Source organism: Sapajus apella, unplaced genomic scaffold (assembly GCF_009761245.1).
Source record: "Sapajus apella isolate SASKATOON/1434 unplaced genomic scaffold, GSC_monkey_1.0 scaffold106, whole genome shotgun sequence".
NCBI lineage: Eukaryota > Metazoa > Chordata > Mammalia > Primates > Cebidae > Sapajus > Sapajus apella.
The window spans coordinates 711,028-726,512 of NW_022437046.1; the positions used below are offsets into that span (position 1 = coordinate 711,028).

The 15,485-nt window shown below is 40.6% G+C and overlaps 1 protein-coding gene and 1 non-coding gene across 6 annotated transcripts in view; one reads left to right on the forward strand and one right to left on the reverse strand.

The window, feature by feature from the left end:
- NUP98 (nucleoporin 98 and 96 precursor) overlaps positions 1–15,485 on the forward strand; it is a 118,016-nt gene that overhangs the window by 12,713 nt on the left and 89,818 nt on the right. For all 5 annotated transcript variants that reach the window (XM_032258895.1, XM_032258896.1, XM_032258899.1 and 2 more), the window contains exons 2-8: positions 774–877; positions 3,469–3,570; positions 3,677–3,853; positions 5,877–6,016; positions 7,806–7,913; positions 9,649–9,829; positions 13,169–13,332. In XM_032258895.1, the coding sequence (XP_032114786.1) occupies positions 802–877; positions 3,469–3,570; positions 3,677–3,853; positions 5,877–6,016; positions 7,806–7,913; positions 9,649–9,829; positions 13,169–13,332 (948 nt within the window). In that variant the 5' untranslated portion in view covers positions 774–801. The remainder of the gene's footprint in view (positions 1–773; positions 878–3,468; positions 3,571–3,676; positions 3,854–5,876; positions 6,017–7,805; positions 7,914–9,648; positions 9,830–13,168; positions 13,333–15,485) is intronic.
- LOC116537126 lies at positions 1,423–1,482 on the reverse strand. The gene has a single exon (XR_004262968.1). It is a non-coding gene; the product is annotated as a U7 small nuclear RNA (small nuclear RNA).

Below are 15,485 nucleotides of genomic sequence, written 5' to 3' on the forward strand. Positions count from 1 at the left end.
TCAAAAAAAAAAAAAAAAAAAAAAAAAAAAAGGAGACTTAGATTTTTAAAAAGATTGAAAACGGCCGGGCGCGGTAGCTCACGCCTGTAATCCAAGCACTTGGGAGGCCAAGGCAGATGGATCACCTGAGGTCAGGAGTTCAAGACCAGTCTGACCAACATGGTGAAACTCCGTCTTTAAAATAAATAAATAAGATTGAAAACATTTATTTATTTATTTTGAGACAAAGTCTTGCTCTGTCGCCCAGGCTGGAGTGCAATGGCGCGATCTCTGCTCACCACAACCCCTGCCTCCTGGGTTCAAGTGATTCTCCTGCCTCAGCCTCCTGAGTAGCTGGGATTACAGGCGTGAACCACCACGCCCAGCTAATTTTTTGTATTTTTAATAGAGACGAGGTTAGAGACGGGGTTTCGCCATCTTGCCCAGACTGGTCTTGAACTCCTGACCTTGTGATCTGCCCACTTTGACCTCCCAAAGTGCTGGGATTATAGGTGTGAGTCACCATGCCTTGCCGAAAATATTGTTTTAAAGGGATGGTTATTGTTGGTATCTGAATTTTAACCTCATATTACAAAGTTTAATCTTACTGTTCACTCAGGAACAGTGTAGATTAAAGATCATTTTACAAGTTTTATACAGAGTTTGAGGATATTGAATTAGAGTATATACTGTAGTTTGAATAGGCCTAAGTTTGTGGAATTGATATATTTTCTAAAACAACTACATTCCATTTTGTGGTCATTAAGAGAGTGATAATGTTTTCTTCTTCCCAGCTTTCTGAAACAAAGAATCATTTTGAAGATGTTTAATAAATCATTTGGAACACCCTTTGGGGGTGGCACAGGTGGCTTTGGAACAACTTCAACATTTGGACAGAGTAAGTTTTTTAAAATGACAAAAGAGGGGGAAACCTTAATTAATCTCTTCCAAGAACAAATCCACTCTGATAGCTTCAGGTAGGAATTGTATTTGTACTTTCGTATTTATAACAAAGTTGTCTTGAAAAAATAATTATGGTAAGATCTCTTTAATGGTTTTTAAGAAGATAGAAATAAATTCTAAGTTTTCCTAACTCTCTGATCATCAGTACAAGATACTTAAAATATTTGTATTATTTTGGTTAACAGTTTTTTCAGACCATAAAATAATTCTTTTAATGTTGAAGTCTAAAATGCAGTTCTTAAATAACTGCCCTGAACCTTACTCTTGTGAATATGATGTGACATTCAGATGTCACAGAAATGTTAAAATGTGGAACTCCCTAATCCCCACCAACCCTCCTGAGATCTACCTGCCTTCCTACCCAGTATCGTAGATGACATTACTCGCCTGTAGCAATCCTATTCACATTTAAACTTAAGAATTTTTTTTTGAGGTTTTTTTTTTTTACCGGAACCACCCCCCCCCACCCAAAAAAAAAATTTTGTTTCTGGGAAAAACCGGAAAGCCTGCTAGACAAATTCTGAAAGAGCTGTCACACTTTGTTAAACTTTTTATACTCATCTAAGACTAGAAAGAATGGTATAATGCACTCTCATGGACTTACGTCTCAACTTTAACAACCAGCATTTTCCCAGTCTTGTTTTTATCTCTTTCTTTCTGGGGGAGGAGAGCATCTTAGCAGATAATTTAATGTAAATCCCAGAACCTTTCTGTAATTGATGAAAAAAAAATTTTTCAAGATAAGATCTTGCTCTGTTGCTCAGGCTGGAGTACATTGGCACTATCATGGTTCACTACAGTATGAACCTCCCAGACCCAAGCATCTCTCATAGCTCAGCCTCCTCAGTAGCTGGGACCACAGTTGCACACCACCATGCCTGGCTTATTTTTCTCAACTCACTGTAATCCCTGCCTCCGGGGTTCAAGCAATTATCCTGCCTCAGCCTCCTGAGTATCTGGGATTATAGGTGCATGCCACCATGCCCGGCTAATTTTTATATTTTTGGTAGAGATGGGGTTTCACCATGTTGGCCAGGCTGGTCTTGAACTCCTGACCTCAAGCAATCTGCCTGCCTTGGCCTCCCAAATTGCTGGGATTACAGAGGTGAGCCACCGCTCCTGAACTCCTGGCTCATTAAAAAAATTTTTTTGGGCCGGGCGTAGTGGCTCAAGCCTGTAATCCCAGCACTTTGGGAGGCCAAGGCGGGTGGATCACGAGGTCAAGAGATCGAGACCATCCTGGTCAACACGGTGAAACCCCATCTCTACTAAAAATACAAAAAATTAGCTGGGCATGGTGGTGCGTGCCTGTAATCCCAGCTACTCAGGAGGCTGAGGCAGGAGAATTGCCTGAACCCAGGAGGCGGAGGTTGCGGTGAGCCGAGATCGCGCCATTGCACTCCAGCCTGGGTAACAAGGACGAGACTCAGTCTCAAAAAAAAAAAAAAAAAAAAAAAAAAATTGTAGAGGTGGGATCTCTCCATGTTGCTCAGGCTGGTCTCCCATCTTCTGAGCTCAAGCAGTCCTCCCACCTAAGCCTCCCAAAGCACTGGGATTACAAGCATAAGCCACTGCACTGGGCTAAGGATTTTTTAAGAAGCATAACTAACAAGCCTCTATCATACCTAATAAAATTAGAGGAAGTTTTCTTAAGTGGCTTCTGACCTCCTTTTTAGAGAATTCTGCATCTGTGTCTATGGTTTTTAAACAAAAGTGCCCATGATGGTCACATCTGGAAGTTTTATTCAAAATACATATTTTCCATCAAAAACTATAGACTTAGAATCTGGAGTTGAAACCTGAACATGTATGTTTTGGAAAAGCTTCCCATATCATTCTGATGTGTTCCCCTAATGAAAGACCATTTATCTTAGTGAGCATGAAGTGCAACAATAGTAGAGATAATCTTAACACTTTAATTTTATTTTTATCTGTAGCTTATAGTCACTAGTTAACTTGGCACCTTTTTTTGGGACCAAGTCCTGCTCTGGAGTGCAGTGTCGTGATCTTGGCTCACTGCAACCTTTGTCTCCCAGGTTCAAGCAATTCTCCTGCCTCAGCCTCCTGAGTAGCTGGGACTACAGGCATGTGCCACCACGCCCAGCTAATTCTTTTGTTTTTTTAGTAGACATGGGTTTCACCATGTGGTCAGGCTGGTCCCGAACTCCTGACCTCAAATGATTTACCCTCCTTGGCCTCTCAAAATGCTGGGGTTACAGGTGTGAGCCACCGCGCCTGGCCGACACTTTTTTCTTTCTTTAACCTGTCAACATCTGTAACTTTTATCGAAAAGTCACTTTTTTTGACTTCAAGTTTTCATACTTCCCCTGGGAACAATGAATAAAATGTCTGTGGCTTGGTTTTTACTCTGCAATTAATACTCTGATGGGATTTTGAAAAAATGTTTTCAATTAGACTAGTGGTTCAAATGCAGAATTTTAAGAAATATTAAAATGCCTTTTCATTTGGTCATCTTATGTAGATTTTATTCTAAATTCTAATTTACTCTGGATCTTGCTTTTTCAGATACTGGCTTTGGCACTACTAGTGGAGGGGCATTTGGAACATCTGCATTTGGTTCTAGCAACAATACTGGAGGCCTGTTTGGAAATTCACAGACTAAACCAGGTAGGTGCTTTATTTGTAATATAACTGGTTTGTTTGTAGCTGGTTTAGGAATTGACTTAGCGGCTCTGATCTACTTAACTTTTTCCCTCCTTCTCCGTCTCCTCAGGAGGATTATTTGGAACCAATTCATTTAGCCAGCCAGCTACCTCCACAAGCACTGGCTTTGGTTTTGGTACATCAACAGGAACATCAAATAGCTTGTTTGGAACTGCAAGCACAGGGACCAGTCTTTTCTCATCCCAAAACAATGCCTTTGCACAAAATAAACCAACTGGCTTTGGAAGTAAGTAGGACATCACTGGAGTTATGCATCTAACAATTTGGTTTGTTTATTGAATGTGTTTTCTTTTCTCCTTTTTTCTATGTTAATCTACCTCCTTTTCCCATCAAATGGCAAAAATATGGGAAGAGGACAATTTCAATTTGTATTGACAAGGTTAATAGGCTGTAAAGGAAGAGAGTATACATCTCTATAAGGATAGAAATTTGAAGCAATGTTATTTAAGAAATATGAAGAGGAAGAGCTTCCTGATGTAGAATGGCTATAACAAAATATGATGCAGTCTAAAGTACTAATTCAAAAGAAATGTGCCTCTTTGCTTTAAACTACATAATAAGACGTGTTTTAGAAAGAAATAATAGTTTGCCAGTGAGAAATCACAGTACTCTTAACCTGGTAATTAGGATGTTACTAATTCTAAATATTCTAAATATTGGCAGATAAATTTCTGTTGCTTAGGGACATTTGGCACCATATGTGTTACTTCTTCAGAAGTAATGTCTCTTGGCCGGGCACGGTGGCTCACCCCTGTCTCTACTAAAAATACAAAAATTAGCCTGGCGTGGTGGCGCGCGCCTGTAGTCCCAGCTACTCAAGAGGCTAAGGCAGGAGAATCGCTTGAACCCAGGAGGTGGAGGGTTTCAGTGATCCAAGATCACGCCGCTGCACTTCGGACTGGTGACAGAGCAAGACTGCATCTCCAAAAGTAGTGTCTCATACTTTCAACAGTATATTCCTTAGCAACAGTTAAATTCATTTATATGTAATTTTTTTCAAACTCAGCTTTTTGAAAAAGTAAAGTAATCCAAGGATTTGCTATTTCTTTATTGATATCTATAAAGTAATTGACATTGGCCACTAATTTTTCTGAAATTTTTGGCAGTGAAATTTTACATTAACCTATATTTAATTTTTTTAAGAGGACCACGTGTATGTTCTAAAGTTTTTGTTTATGTGTGGGTACATGTCATAATGTATGTAAATAAAATGTACTGTGACTACTGTTGAAGTCTGTTGTGACAAGATGTTTTCAGAAAGACAACTTGATTCAGCATCTACTTATAGGAGAAAAGGAGAAATGAGATAAAATTTATGATGAAACAAAGTATTTCTTTTTTTTTGGTGGGGTCGAGGGGAGATGTAGTCTTGCTCTTTGGCCAGGCTGGAGTGCAGTGGCATGATCTTGGCTCACTGCAACCTCCGTCTCCGAGATTCAAGCGATTTTCCTGCCTCAGCCTCCTGAGTAGCTGGGACTACAGGCGTGCACCACCATACTCGGCTAACTTTTTGTATTTTAATAGAGACAGGATTTCACCATGGCCAGAATGGTCTCGATCTCCTGACCTCGTGATCCACCTGCCTCGGCTTCCCAAAGTGCTTGGGATTATAGGCATGCGCCACTGTGCCCAGCCACAAAGTCTGTCTTTTAAGTTGTCTTCCCAGTGTGACCTTAGGGCTTTATGGACACTTTGCTGACTAAAGGGGATTCAGACTTTGTTTCCCATGAAAGTTGTAAGCCTGGAAGTACGTATTTTTGTGTATGAAATTTCTATTTGAAAATATTTGCTTGGGATACTGGAAAGGTAAAAAATTTGAGGATGTGAGACCAGGTGCAGTACCTTATACCTGTAATCATAGCACTTTAGGAGGCTAAGGTGGGAGGATTGCTTGAGCCCAGGAGTTTGAAACCAGCCTGAGCAACATGGCAAGACTCAGTCTCTACAAAAAACTTAAAAAAAAAAAAAAAAAAAAAATTAACTTGGCGTTGTGGCGCATGCCTGTGGTCCTGGCTACTCAGGAGACTGAGGCAGGAATATTGCTTGAGCCTCTGAGGTCAAGACTGCAGTGAGCTGTGATTGCGCCACTGCACTCCAGCCTAGGAGACAGAGCAAGACCCTGTCTCAAAACAAAAAAAAAAGTTGAGGATATGAAGGTACTGTTGCACTAGTGCCATAGCTCAGTTCCAAGGCATCTTGCAGATTCTTAAATTTGTTATTGTTATCTCATTTTTCTTTCTTATTTATAGATTTTGGAACCAGTACTAGCAGTGGAGGACTCTTTGGAACTACAAATACCACCTCTAATCCTTTTGGCAGCACATCTGGCTCCCTCTTTGGGCCAAGTAGTTTTACAGCTGCTCCTACTGGGACTACTATTAAATTTAACGTATGTATTTTCTTCCAATCTTTGTGAAATGTTTTTCCCACATGTATTTTTTTTTTGCGGGATGAATTGTAAAATTGCTTCTCTTTCCAGCTTAGTTTGACACTTCCTGAACAGTGTGTTAAAAACAAATCTATATATAGTTGTATAGTAGATAGGAGATCTTGAGATTACGATGTATATTTGAATTATGCTCATTCCAATCAAATTTGTATTCATAAGACTTTATTATAATAAGCTGGTATAAGGTAGAATTTGAATTTACTCTGTTAAATTTACTATGATTATGAATGGTCAGCTATTCTTTTTTTTTTTTTTTTTTTTTTTTTTTGAGGGGGATGGAATTTCACTCTTGTTGCCTAGGTTGGAGTACAATGGCATGATCTCCGCTCACTGCAACCTCCACCTCCTGGGTTCAAGAGATTCTCCTGTCTCAGCCTCCCTAGTAGCTGGGATTGCAGGCATGCACCACCACACCTGGCTAATTTTGTATTTTTAGTAGAGACGGGGTTTCTCCATGTTGGTCAGGCTGGTCTCAAACTCCCGACCTCAGGTGATCTCCTCGGCCTCCCAGAGGGTTGGGATTACAGGTATGAGCCACCACACCTGGTCGATCAGCTATTCTTTATAGGAATGAAGAATACGGGGCAGATTGTAGAAAAATAATTGAAAAGAGTAACTCATCAACATTCTGTACCAGTTGAAAAATACAGGTTTTGTTGATGAAATGACTAAATGGGGCCATGAAGTTTTTTTGTGTGTACGTGTTCTTTCATTTTTTTTGAGAGGGGTTGGGTGGAGGGCTAGAATGGAAGATTTTGTTTACAGAAACGTGTGGAATACCACTTGATGTAAATGATTGGGGGATTCTTAGGATACGCTGGTGGTGCAATTAGCCTAATGGAAATCTCTGGCAGAAATAAAACTTCTTGTTAAAATAAACTCCAGAAAACGAAGAATTTCTCAGGTAAATTGGTAACCCGGAATTTAAAGTTAAAATATAAATGATGGTGAAGAATGCTGTGTGATGTCCCTTGGAAAGTACAATAGTTGAGAAAACTGGCAGTACAAGCAAGAATCTTTAGTTTTACTTATTGTGCCTTTTTCCTCATAAGGTTATAGGGGAAAAATAGGTTTCTTTTTTTTTTTTTGAGACAGAGTCAGCTAGGCTGGAGTGCAGCGATGCAATCTTGGCTCCCTGCAACCTCCGCTTCCCAGGTTCAAGCGATTCTCCTGCCTCAGCCTCCCGAGTAGCTGGGATTACAGGCATGTGCCACCACACCCAGCTAATTTTTGTATTTTTAGTAGAGATGGGGTTTCACCATGTTGGCTAGGCTGGTCTTGTACTCCTGACCTCAAGTGATTTGCCTTCCTTGGCCTCCCAAAGTGCTAGGATTACAGGAATGAGCCACTGCACCCAGCTGGTTTTCATATTTTTTTAATGCAACATTACAGGGCAGAATAGAAGGGAGAATTTAGATATAGAGGTTTAAATGTATATATTGAGTAAAGCTTTTCGTATGCATAATATTACATGTATTTTAGCATGTAGTTGGATGGTTCGAGTTACGGGATTAATTCCTGGGTTTGCAATTACTTTGTTACTAAGATTGATTTCTTCAGATAACCTTGATGTAGGGAGACATCAGAAATGCAGTATATTTAATCAAGCACCCTTGAAACTATCTCAGTATGAAAGACCTGGGGGGACTAGTTTTACAGTTCAGTGGTTGAGAAATTGTGTATGTGATAAAACTTGGACTTACACGTTTGCCTTTTTTTAACTTTGCAGCCTCCAACTGGTACAGATACTATGGTCAAAGCTGGAGTTAGCACTAACATAAGTACCAAGCACCAGTGTATTACTGCTATGAAAGAATATGAAAGCAAGTCACTAGAGGTCAGTAAAATATACAGAATGTCAGTCTAACCCTTTGATTCTGTTGTAATCAAAAGAATCCAATAGACTCTTGGATTCTTTTAATCCAAAAGATTTTTAAAATGATTTTGATTATCTTTAGGATAGAGTGGTTCAGTTTGGGTTTATGTAAAAAAATAACATTAACCAAATTGTCTTTAAAAATCAAGTATTATATTTGTAGTTGTCTTTTTTTAGCCAGAGATAATAGTCAGGTGTGTGTTAAGGTCTAGCACCCCTAATGGTCTTTATTTATTTTTTCTTTTGAGATGGTCTCTTTTACCCAAGCTGGAATGCAGTGACGCAATCACAACTCACTGCAGAGTCAGCTTTCCATGCTCTACATCCTCAGCCTCCCAAATACCTGGGACTACTGGCACGTGCCACCACACCCAGCTAACTTTAAAAATTTTTTTGCAGAGGTGAGGTCTCACTATGTTGCCCAGACCAGTCTCAAACTCTTAGAGCTCAAGTGATCCTCTTCCTCGGCCTCCCAGTGTGCTGGGATAAAAGGCATGAGCCACTGAGCCCAGACTAATCGTCTATTCTCATCTAGATGTTGGTTCTGTTACACTGGGTAATGTGTGCGCGTGCATATGAAGGTGTTCTTAATTAAATTATGCAAGGTCGTACAGCTTAATAAAAGTTTGTTTTTTGTTTTTTGTTTTTGAGACAGTGTTTCACTCCGTCACCTAGGCTGGCGTACAGTGGTACATCTTGGCTCACTACAAACTCTGCCTCCCAGGTTCCAGCAATTCTTACATATCAGCCTCCCTAGTAGCTTGGATTACAGGTGTGCGCCACCATGCCCAGCTAATTTTTTTTTTTTTTTTTTTTTTTGAGACGGAGTCTTGATCTGTTGCCTGGGCTGGAGTGCAGTGGTGCGATCTCAGCTCACTACAACCTCTGCCTCCCGGGTAGCAATTCTCCCGCCTTAGCCTCCTGAGTAGTTGGGATTGCAGCTGCACGCCAACATGCTTGGCTAATTTATATATTTTTAGTAGAGACGGGATTTCGCTGTGTTGGCCAGGCTGTTCTGGAACACCTGGCCTCATGATCCTCCTACCTAGGCCTCCCAAAGTTCTGGAATTACAGGCATGAGCTGCTGTGCCTAGCCATGTTATGTACTTTTTAATGGCTGTCTTTCAACATTGAGGTATTCATCCATGTTGTTGCATGAAGTTAGTTTGTTCATTCTTATTGCCTATGTAGTAGGCTGTACATTTTGATAGTCATTACTGATTGTAGTGATTGCTTCTTTTGACATACCAAACTATGCTTACTTCATTGGGCTGTGCCAGGAATATTCTGACTTTAGGCAAAATTGATAAACTTTCCTCTTCTTCTAAATTTTTTGCCCCACAGAATCTGCATTTATTAATTATAATTTTTATTTTTATTTTATTTTTGTATTGTAGGGCTAGGGAGATTTAGGGTTATGGCATTTTACCAAAAGAAGAGTGTATTGTTTGTAAAAGAAAATTGAGATTATGGTTGACCCTTTAGCTTGTAGTTTTACAGTAATTATGGTATGGATTTTAGTGTCTTTTGGAAATGTTTTTCTGTAACGATATAAGGTCATTCCTTAGTTTTCTCTCTTTTACTCATGGTTCCTATGTGAACATAGAACTTGCATACTAAATTCAAGTCTTTAGTCTTCTAAGTAATTATTTTAAGCTGCATATTAAGATTAGAAATATGTTTTCCCTCCCTTCAGGAACTTCGCTTAGAGGATTATCAGGCTAACAGGAAAGGTCCACAGAACCAGGTGGGAGCAGGTACCACAACTGGCTTGTTTGGGTCTTCTCCAGCCACTTCCAGTGCAACAGGACTCTTCAGCTCCTCCACCACTAATTCAGGCTTTGCATATGGTCAGAACAAAACTGCCTTTGGAACTAGTAAGCACTTGATATCATAATAGATTATATTGAGGAGAGACAGATAACTAAAACTAAAACATAATTGCCATTTTGGGATAAGGGCTGTGGAGAAAAATAGTAATTTAGGGATACCATAGGAATAGGGAGGAGTGCCTGGATGTATGTGGGGAAAGGGAGAAGTACAGTTTAAGATGAAGATGACTGAGGAGTGCTTCACATGAGAAGGTGATTTTGAGCAGTAATGTATCTGAAGAAGGTGAAGGAGCAAGTTGTACAGATTTCTGGGGGAAGAACATTCCAGCTAGTGGAAACTGAGTCTAAAAACTCTTGAGTTTTTGCCATTTGAAGAGGGGGCAAGGGAAAGTACTGAGGAATATAAGGGGCATATTTTATACAACTTTGTAGACTGGTATCAAGAATTGAATTTTTATTTGATTTGGGAAGTCCTGAGAGTTGTTTTGAAAGACAAGTCATGTGATTGTGAGTGAAAAATGATTCTGAAGTCTATATTAAGAGTAGATTGTAAGAGTAGAAACAGATTACTTAGAAAGCTATTGCCCCATCAACATGAGAAGTGTTAGTGGCTTGGACAAGGATGGAAAAGAGGCCAAGTGTGGTGGCTCTCACCTCTAATCCCAGCACTTTGGGAGGCCAAGGCAGGGGGGTCACTTGAGGTCAGGAGCTCAAGACCAGCTTGGCCAACGTGGTGAAACCCAGTGTCTACTAAAAATAAAAAAATTAGCCAGGTGTGATGACAAGCACCTGTAATCCCAGCTACTTGGGAAGCTGAGGCTGGAGAATCGCTTGAACCTGGGAGGTGGAGGTTGCAGTGGTCCGAGATTACACCATTGCATTCCAGCCTGGGTGACAGAGCGAGACTCCATCTCAAAAAAAGAAAAAGAAAAGAAAAAAGATGAGTTTCTGAACCCAGTTTGATTATAGAAGTGATGGGATTTGCTGATGGATTGATTTAATGTGGGATGTGAGAGAGGAATTCAAGATGATGACTGATTTACTTTACAAAAATACTACTTTTGCAAAAGTAATGCACATATATGGTCCAAAGTCCATAAAATACAAAAAACTAACCAGAGGTTATATACTTTCCTTAAACCCTTTCCCCAGCTACCAGTTTACCTCTGTAGAGAAAAGCAAAAATTATAGCTTTTCATAGCCTTCTAAAGAGATGTACATACACACACACAAAAATACATATTTAAGTAATGTTTGACCTTTGTTTTGTTTGTTTGTTTGTTTGTTTGTTTGTTTTTGAGGCAAGGTCTTAGAGTCTTACTTCTGTTCCCTACACTGGAATGCAGTGGTGTGATCACGGCTCACTGCATCCCTGACTTCCTGGGCTCAGGTGATTCTTCTACCTCAACCACCCTACAGGCATCCACCACCATACCTGGCTAATTTTTTTTTTTTTTTTTTTTTAAACAGAGTCTTGCTCTGTTGCCCAGGCTAGAGTGCAGTTCAACCCCCACCTCCCAGGTTCAAGCAATTCTCCTGCCCCAGCCTCCCAAGGAGCTGGGATTACAGGTGCCCACCACTTTCCCTGGCTGATTTTTTGTATTTTTAGTAGAGTAGGGATTTCACCATGTTGGCCAAGCTGGTTTCAAAACTCATGACCTCTTGTGATCCGCCCACTTTGGCCTCCCAGAGTGCTAGGATTATAGGTGTGAGCCACTGCACCCAGCATCGGCTGATTTTTGTATTTTTAGTAGAGACAGGGTTTTGCCATGTTGGCCAGGCTGATCTCGAACTCCTGGCCTCAAGCAGTCTGCCTGCTTCGGCCTCCCAAAGTAGTGAGATTGCAGGTTTGAACCACCATGTCCAGCCTAATGTGCTTTTCAATCTTGATATTCCATGATTTGATTTAGCAAGCATTCTTTTTTTTTTTTTTTGAGACGGAGTTTCACTCATGTTACCCAGGCCTGGAGTGCAATGGCGCGATCTCGGCTCACCGCAACCTCCGCCTCCTGGGTTCAGGCAATTCTCCTGCCTCAGCCTCCTGAGTAGCTGGGATTACAGGCACGCACCACCATGCCCAGCTAATTTTTTGTATTTTTAGTAGAGACGGGGTTTCACCATGTTGACCAGGATGGTCTCGATCTCTTGACCTAGTGATCCACCCGCCTCGGCCTCCCAAAGTGCTGGGATTACAGGCTTGAGCCACCGCGCCCGGCTTTTTTTTTTTTTCTTAATATTTATTTTTGAGACAGAGCCCCACTCTCTTGAATAGGCTGGAGTGCAGTGGAGCCATCGCAGCTCACTGCAGCCTTAAATGCTTGGGTGCATGTGATATTCCCACCATTCTGCCTGGCTTATGTTTCCTAGTTTTGTTTTGTTTGTTTGGTGGGGGTTGGAGGACACTGTCTAGCTCTGTCACACATACTTTCATGCAGTGGCTCTATCACAGCTCCCCACAGCCTCAAACTCCCACGCTCAAGCCATACATACTCCCACCTCAGCCTCCCAAGTAGCTAAGCCTGTAGGCACAGGCCATTATGCCTGGCTAATTTTTAAAATTTTTTTGTTGAGTTAGGGTCCCACTGTGTTGCCCAGGCTGTTCAGGAATTCCTGGCCTCAAGTGATCCTCCTGCCTTGGCCTCTCAAAATGTTATTACAGATGTGAGCCACTGTGCCTGGCCCATATTCATTATTGAATATTACATATTAGACTCTGGGCTAGATGTATTCATATAAAGAAGAAACCTTTGTTCTCAATAACTTAGACTAGCAAGGTTAAAATACACATGCTGACTTTTTTTTTTTTTTTTTTGAGACGGAGTTTCGCTCTTGTTACCCAGGCTGGAGTGCAATGGTGTGATCTCGGCTCACCGCAACCTCCGCCTCCTAGGTTCAGGCAATTCTCCTGCCTCAGCCTCCTGAGTAGCTGGGATTACAGGCACGCACCACCATGCCCAGCTAATTTTTTGTAGTTTTAGTAGAGACGGGGTTTCACCATGTTGACCAGGATGGTCTCGATCTCTTGACCTCGTGATCCACCCGCCTCAGCCTCCCAAAGTGCTGGGATTACAGGCTTGAGCCACCGCGCCCGGCATGCTGACTTTTAATATAGTATCTATATAATATTTAGTATATTCCCAGTAAAATAGAAAGAAGCTGTGGGCTTATAAGGGAAGATCATTTAGCCTCGTTAGGCTTGTTGGGGTTATTACAGAAACTAAAGTTTAAATCTAGCTAGATGAAGGATGGAAAATGGAAAGGTTATCGAGTAGTGAATGAAGGGTAGTAGATAACATAAGACTATTGCAATAACTGGATGATGTGAGCTTTTGTATTTTAGAGTGTTTAGATTTTTTAAATTATTATTTATTTTTTTCCTAAAAGGTACAACTGGATTTGGAACAAATCCAGGTGGTCTCTTTGGCCAGCAGAATCAGCAGACTACCAGTCTCTTCAGCAAACCATTTGGCCAGGCCACTACCACCCAGAACACTGGCTTTTCCTTTGGTAATACCAGCACCCTAGGACAGCCAAGCACTAACACCATGGTAAGGACACAGACCCTTATTTATGTCCGGGTCTTATTTGTAAAGTTAAGTAATGAGGCTTCTAATCATGTCAAACTACCAAATTCTACCTCTATTGCAGATCTTAAGAGTTGAGGGTATTTAATGAAGGGAAGAGAACAAAGTCTTAGTATAATTAAGACCTAGATTCTAGCCTGTACTCTACTCATTGAGATGCTTTTGAGGCCTAGGAACCACCTAGTGGGCTGAACTTGGCCATCTTGAAGCTCTACCTTGGAAAATATGACTGCAGCCATTCTATAGGGTGTAGAAGAAAATACTCATTACTGGCTGTATTTTAGGATATAGCCAACAATGGGAAATAAGGGAACTTTCAACGTAGAGTCATACAAAGAAACCTTGTTTTGGTTGTTTTCAAAGGTAGACCTAATACTTGGAGCCATACTGTTTCCAAAGAGAAGGTCCTCATGGTTGTCACTAGGTTATTTCTAGGGAAGTGATACATGAGTAATTGATCAGAACTTGGAATTTTCCTAGTCTTAAAATTAGAGATACCTTTACTAATTAAAAAACAAGTATGGACTTGGCACGGTAGCTCAAGCCTGTAATCCCAGCACTTTGGGATACCAAGGTGGTCAGATCACTTGAGGTCAGGAGTTCAAGACCAGCGTGGCCAACATGGTGAAACCCCATCTTTGCTAAAAATAGAAAACTTGGCCAGGCACAATAGTGAGTTCCTGTAATCTCAGCTACTTGGGAGGCTGAGGCACAAGAGTAACTTGAACCCCCGGGGAGGTGGAGGTTGCAGTAAGCCAAGATCACTCCACTGCACTCCAGCCTGGGCAACAGAGCAAGACTTCATCTCAAAAAATAAAATAGTATAGTTGTACCCAAAAATCTTCAAAATACTAGAAGACTGATTTCAGCAGCATATAAAATGTATTGGCCAAGTGCAGTGGCACTTGCCTATAATCCCAGCACTTTGGGAGACTGAGATGGGCAGATCACTTGAGGTCAGGAGTTTTAAGACCAGCCTGGCCAACATGGTGAAACCCTGTCTCTACTAAAAATTGCTGTTGGGTCTGAGATTTCTTTTGGGGATCTAGATAAAATTTAGATAGTGGGGATGGTTGCACAACTCTGAACATGCAAAACATCATTGAATAGTGCACTGTAAATGAGTGAATATTATGGTGTGTGAATTATGTCAATAAAACTTTTAAAAATAGCACAGTGAATTCCCTATTCAGCAAGTCTATTAGAACAATATTTTTTCTTTATTAATGCATAAGTAAAATATATTGTTAAACATTGGATGACTGCTCATTGGAAATGAGTATAGTTTCTCATTTAGAGTTAAGGCTTTTGGCCAGGTGCCGTGGCTTATGCCTGTAATCCCAGTATTTTAGGAGGCCGAGGTGGGTGGATCACCTGCGGTCACGAGTTTGAGAACAACCTGGGGACGTGGTGAAATCTCATTTCTACTAAAAATGCAAAATTCAGCTGTGCGTGGTAGTGTGCCCCTGTAATCCCAGCTACTTGGGAGACTGAGGCAGGAATGTCCCTTGAACCTGGGAGGCGAATGCTATTGTAAGCCAAGATTGTGCCCTCTACTTCAGCCTGGATGACAGAACTAAACTCCGTCTCAAAAAAAATTAAAAAAGGAATTAAGGCTTTTTAACATAACACTTCTACCTCTGTCCCTATTGATTTATTTTCAGCTGATTATTTTTGGTTACTTAATTCTAAGTTCACTCCACAGCTTGATATTGATTATTATTATTATTTTTTTTTCCACCTAATTCTTTGAAAATGAAGCACCCAGTTGTACCATTTTGCTTTCAGTGTTGCAACCCTGACACCTCTTAGAGCACAGGAGTTAAAGTCTTATTATTTAATAGATACCTAAGACCTTGGAGTTCATCATCCTAGGAAGAACAGGGACTTAAATGTAGGTTTGAATTTCTGGTCCTACTACTCAGGAGCTGTGGCATCTTGGGTAAGTTTTTAAATGCTCTGAGCTTTACATTCTTTCAGAAAATATACTTTCTGCTTTTCAGGGTTATTTTGAAGGAAATAGTCTATATAAATTATTAGTATCTGTCACATAAGCTTGAAAAAAGGGTACTTTTTTGTTAATCTGAGACTTTTTTTTTTTTTTTTTTTTTTTTTTT